Source organism: Octopus bimaculoides, chromosome 9, assembly GCF_001194135.2.
Source record: "Octopus bimaculoides isolate UCB-OBI-ISO-001 chromosome 9, ASM119413v2, whole genome shotgun sequence".
Taxonomy (NCBI): Eukaryota; Metazoa; Mollusca; class Cephalopoda; order Octopoda; family Octopodidae; genus Octopus; species Octopus bimaculoides.
Window position 1 is genome coordinate 33,174,219 of NC_068989.1, and position 6,208 is coordinate 33,180,426.

Below are 6,208 nucleotides of genomic sequence, written 5' to 3' on the forward strand. Positions count from 1 at the left end.
TTAGAGTTAACCTAGAAGGGACAGGCCCCTTATTTTTTGGTTAAGGCTGTTGGTAAGTTTTCCTAAGTTACTCCAATTCACATCCCCAATGCAAACCTTCAGATCAACCTTTTCCTATGCAGATCTCTAATGCAACTTTAAAAAAAAACAGTCAATGAGTGGAAATAATCAATAAACTGATTCCTTATTGGATTTCCCAATTAAATTGCCAGCAAACCATTTTTAGCCAAACCAATTTCAACAGATTTCGCTCAAATCTGATGTCCATGTTACTTATTTTGGTTTGAAATAAAGCACTTGATCACTTAATAATCCTAGCTTAATCCCGAGCAGTGCCGGGCTACACTGCTAGTCTTATATATAATGGGATTTTATATTCATTTAAATTTATATTTGATCCTTTTAGAATGAATATAAAGCAGTCAAATTATGTTATTAAAAGGCTGAAGATGTAATGTTAACATTGTGAGCCAGCAAAACTTAACATACTCTATGTAATGATTCATTTACAACAAAAGCTTTTACAAATCTTACAAAGGGGTTTGAAGAAATGTTTTTTGGTTGACCATTAGTTGAAGAAGAGAGGAAAGAAAATGTTATGAAAACATTGAAAGAAATGCTAAGTTAAAATGTAAACAGCCCTACTAATTCTAGCTCTGTAAGTAAACCTTGTGACATTCCTGATAGATGTGTACACAGATTATTCCATTCACAGGAATTATGATCATATGAATTTTGGCTTATTTGTTGTTGTTTTTTTTTTGGGGGGGGGGGGGTTGCAATCAAATTACACATGAAGATAAAGAAAATAGATTCAGAACAATTAAAACTTGCTTTATGATATTTTGGAGTCAAATGAATCCTATTTTTCTCTAAATGGGTTAGTTAATCACCATAATTGTATCATCTGATCTGACAATGCTGTTAGTGCCCATTCACCATTTTCATAAAATACTTTGAAAATTTACAATCTAGTGTCTAAATTTATTTTATATAAGCTCCCTTTACATAGGCTTAAGATAACATATTTTGCCATCTGTTTTGTTTGGTTAAATTATTTGTTTATTAAAAAAATATTTGGCATACTCTGTCTTTTACCAATATATATCAGAAGAAAAACAAAAGATAAACAGGATTTTCAAGCTATAATATCTTGAGGTATTTGTTGCATCCAAGTTGATAACTCATGCCAGTGTGGATGAAGCAAACCAGTAACTGGCCTGTTGGAAACCTTTAACTGAAAAATGTGACATAAAATAATGTGGTGCCCAGATTATAATAATAAGACACTAAGACGCTTGCCCTAAGTCCTCACAGTGAGAGATAACTTGGAAGTACATGATGTGCAGTGAATTTCTAAAACCACACAGCCATTCGTGCACCCAGAGACAGTCCTAAGAAAAAAATTTGATACTTCTGATTAAGAAAGATCACATAATTGACATTTTATTGTACTCCACATAGCTTATTCACAGTTAGGTGAACTTAGTCACTGAGAATGAGGTGTCTTAAACCATCCCAACAACTCCACTAGCAAAGGCTTTTGTTTTCAAATTTGATGTGTCAAAGAATAGTTTACAATAAAGTGTTACTTACATTATCTCCTTTAAGATCCTGCACAGCATTTAATCCTGTCTCTCTGATATAGCTTTCCACTTGATCAATCAAATAATTCAAGCCATTGTGGATAGGTTTCAGTAATACATACATGTTTGACAAGTCTGAAATAAATACAATATGTGTTCAAAACATTTGAAATTATGTAACAGACAAATGATTTTATAAAGTTTTTTTTATTTTGTAATGCAAAAGCATTTTGATTGTTGTTTTTAAAACTTTATCATTATTTAGTCCAAGTTCCAAATAGAAAGTTCTAGGCAATGTTCTATGTGGTATTTGATTGGTGAGATACAGTAGAGATGACAAGACAAGAAGCAATGGGTTTGGAAATATTGGCATACTGAATTCTAATTTAGAGGAGCAAAAGCTATTGCATTAAGAAAAAGACTGAAAGGGAAAATAATAAATATTTTAGACTAATGGTTGTAATTTGTTGGGATGTGAATTTTTGCAATTATCCAGACAGTGTTTTTTTTTAATGCATAATAGTATGGTGGTGATGATAGCAGTCAATCATCCAACCAAACTAAAGAAACTGTTTCCATTAATTTTTCAAATTGCTTATACAATCTGCCAATGACAACTCCTGACAGAAGTATCACCATTTTCCAAGGATAGGGTTAGATGTGAACAAAGAATGCAGATATGTATATATATATAGAAATAGCAGTAATACCAGTCGTTGAGGGGTAATTAATTTTATTCTTTCTCAGGAGCCACATTCAAAGTATTATTATATATATAATTTACTCCTCCTCTATGTGTGTATTTTATAAGAGAAAAACATGTAATAATTGAAGTAGAAAAAAGATCAGTCTCATACACAAACTTTTGTTTGTTTATTATATGACTCTAAGTGAGTTGTGTGTTATTTTATTTATCAATACATTAATGGCAATTATATAATACACTTCACTTAAAAAGGTGATTTACTCATTCTTGAATGTAATGATAGTAATGGCAAATTAAGTTATTGAAGTATTCATGTTGCATTAAGAGTGAATATTTCTTTATAAACAATGTTTTCTCTTTTATTTCAGGGTGCATAAGCAAAAAGACTTGCTTTTTGCTCCCACACATGATGCTCCTACATAAAGTTGGCCATGTGAAAAGCATGGTTCTTCAAGTTGCAATCCAACAACTTTTAGTGTTTGGCCCTGACTTTTATTAATATTCATGGCAAAAGCAACTCGGATAGGAAACTGTAACCACTTAAAGTGGAATGGGACATTAGATGGTATAACTGGTATGTGAGGAATGAAGACAGTCTTACCTTTGCCACAACCAGTGAGAATATTTGCCTCAATGCAGTTCCTCATAAATTTGTGCACAATCAGTCTTGGACCACTGCGTAATTTTGGTTGAGACAAATTATGCAATAGCATAATAGGAGTCCCTTTCTTCAGCTGAAGACAATGAGGAACTGTACCTGGTGGTTCTAGTGATTTCAAAAATTTGATGGGGTAGTTAACACTATCCTGATCAATAACAAAACTGTCAATTGAGTTATAAGTAAATACTTCTCCTGGAAGTTTATTCAATAGCATATTATTAATGCTATTTACAGCAACATTTTTTGGAGCCAGGATAGGGCACTCACAGATCCAATCTGTATTGTTGTAATTATGAAGAAGATTTGGAAAGATTTCAGCCACTAAATCATCAACAGAATCAGCTGAACTACATGTTGGACCGAGTGTAAGAAACTGTTCTTCCTCAATTGCAACTCTCTCTTCACCAAGTTTCAAAAGCTGCTCTGCAAATAGTTCAGCTGATTGATCTCTTGAAAGCCTCAATTTCATATTTGTCAAAAGTTGAAGTGTTTTCATGTGGTGCCATAATACAGAAGACTTTATTGAAGCACTGAGCTCATCTACTTTTGTTCCTATTGGAACAACTGGTAGTGTTTGTTGAAAGTCTCCTGACAATAATACTGTGACATTTCCCATTATGGAATTATGATTTCTAATGTCTTGTAATATTCTGTCCACAGCTTCAAAAGCTTTTTTTGTGGGCCATGATACATTCATCCTAGACAATTAGGTAGCATTATCATCATCATCATCATCATCGTCGTCATTTAATGTCCATTTTCCATGCTAGCATGGGTTGAACAGTTTAACCGGGGTCTGGGAAGCCAGGAGGCTGCACCAGGCTCCAGTCTGATCTGGTAGTGTTTCTACAGCTGGATGCCAACCAATCCATGGGTGTAGTGGGTGCTTTCTACATGCCACCGGCACAGGAGCCAGAGGAGGCTGGTAGCGGCCAGAGGAGGTTGACAGCGGCCAGAGGAGGCTGGCAGCGGCCATGATTGGTTGGTGCTTTTTACGTGCCACCGGCACAGAAGCCAGTCGATGCGGTGCTGGCATCAGCCACGTTCGGATGGTGCTTTTTACGTACCACCAAGTTCACCCATTCCAGAATTTTTAGATATATTACAAACTGGATCTTCTTTGCTAGATAGATCTAAAGGTAACTTGAATGTTGAATGGGCAGTCCGACCTCCAGATAGTCATGTTGCTGCAATCCCAGAAGTAGCAGTAGCTAAAGCTATTTTATTTTCTTGACAAACTTTAGCCAGGAAGAGTTTAATAACAAATGTTTTCCCAGTACCTCCTGGGGCATCTAAGAAATAAAGTCCTCCTATGTTATTTTTAATACTTTCTATGACAGTAGAATATGCACAACGTTGATCAGATAGAAGGTTGAGAAAATTATCATTTATATACATGGTCAGTTTTTCCATATCATAGGAAATTTCCCTCATTATTTCAGTGGACAGACTGTTAAGACCCCTTCTATTAGTTAGTGGGAGACCTAAATTTTCTATAGGTTCACCTCCCAACGAAATAATTTGATCTTCTATTTCAATCAAAGCTGCATTGTATATAACATCAGTGAAACCAATATCTTGCTCAAGATTACTCAATTGAACTTGGTGCTTGAAATCTTCAGCAAGATCATTTCTGAACTTATTCCACAGTTCAACAGGATTACTTACTTCGCAATTTTTGAGAATAATAGCAAAATGACCTCTTAAACTCTTTGGTGTTTTTGATATTGAAGCTTCTACCAGTGTTGCTTCCCATTGCTGATCGTTTGCAAGCAAATCTAACTTCAAATATGCTTCTCAACATCTTCTGCAAATCTCACTATCAACTTCTCTCAAAACTTTCTCATGAAGTTGGCCCACTTTTTACATGAAGAAAGCATTCATTTTCCTTAGCATGTACAGTATATATTCTACTAATTGTTGTACCCAACTTAATCCCAGAATGACCTTGAACCTTTGTACCTATTTTGCATCTATTCCATTTATTATTACTCCATGTGTAATAAGAAGGAACCTCATGATATGGCAATGTTTTTGCAAAATTGTTCCCCCAACAAAGATTGAAAAAGGCTGTTAAAGTGGTATCCTTTGGATTTGAAACTCAATTTGCCGCTGTTTCGGCAGTGAAGTAAACCCTTTGACCATTTTCTAAATGCACAGAAAGTTGTTAAACGGTTAGGTGCTTTTGTGGATTGCAAATCCAAATATGCGCCAGAAGGCCTCATTACTGCTTATACATCTCCCTATTTGGTATTGTTAAACTTCATCATTAGTGTTTTCTTGAATGGTGAAAGAAGTAGCATCACTGCCTTTATTTATGTATTTGCATACATACTTTATGCTCTTTGTAGAGTTACAAGACTTTGTCATTTTCTGCTGCACTTTGAGCTGCCATTCTTTGTTGGCTATCTGCAAGTCATGCATTTCTTTGATGTCTGATTTCAGATGTACGTCAAGCTTTCTTTCTTTGTCAATCAAATCATCTGTAAGCAGTTTGTGTCTCTTGTCTTCATTTTGTGCTGCACATCATGCGTTTCTTTGATGTTCATGGTTTGACATTCTTTTATTAGGAGACATTTTTTTGCTAAGGAATATCAGTATGTAATAGTCAAATGAAATTACAAATGCTGTATCCTGTCACTGTAAGCGCTGAATTTCCAATGCTATATTACAGGAATGCAAGGCAAGGCGCTGTGTGATAGAGAAGTTTAACTAAGTCAGAATGTATGTTGTTGATGTGAATTGTCTTTTTTGTGGGTGTGTTGATGATTTACGTTTCACTCTCAAGTTCTTTGTGTGTGTGTCATGCATCTCACTTCAGTCGGATTCTCTCTGCCTATCTCAAAGAAGTATGTATATTCATATCTGACCTGACAAACTAGAAAAATAGCTATATCATATAGAACAATAGCTTTAATGAATCCAGGTGACTGTATGATGGCACTGAAAAGGCCACAGGTCAAATGGAACACCCATTTGTCACGGTTCCTTTTGATGTTTGAATAGGCCATAAGCCTGGTGAGAATGGATGAGGATAGCTGCCTGAAAAAGTGCCACACCCTAACAGTTGAGGGAACCCATGGAAGAGGTAGGCCCAGGAAGACCTGGGCTGAGGTGGTGAAGCAAGACCTTCGTACATTGGGCCTCACCGAGGCGATGACTACTGACCGAGACCTTTGGAAATGTGCTGTGCGTGAGAAGACCCGGCAAGCCAAGTAAGATCGTTGCCAGTGCCCCTGGACTGGCTCTTGTGCG

At 35.8% G+C, this 6,208-nt stretch overlaps 1 protein-coding gene across 4 annotated transcripts in view; it reads right to left on the reverse strand.

Moving 5' to 3' along the window:
* LOC106883347 (cullin-2) overlaps nucleotides 1-6,208 on the reverse strand; it is a 140,746-nt gene that overhangs the window by 58,091 nt on the left and 76,447 nt on the right. For all 4 annotated transcript variants that reach the window (XM_052970572.1, XM_052970571.1, XM_052970574.1 and 1 more), the window contains one exon: nucleotides 1,597-1,721. In XM_052970572.1, the coding sequence (XP_052826532.1) occupies nucleotides 1,597-1,721 (125 nt within the window). The remainder of the gene's footprint in view (nucleotides 1-1,596; nucleotides 1,722-6,208) is intronic.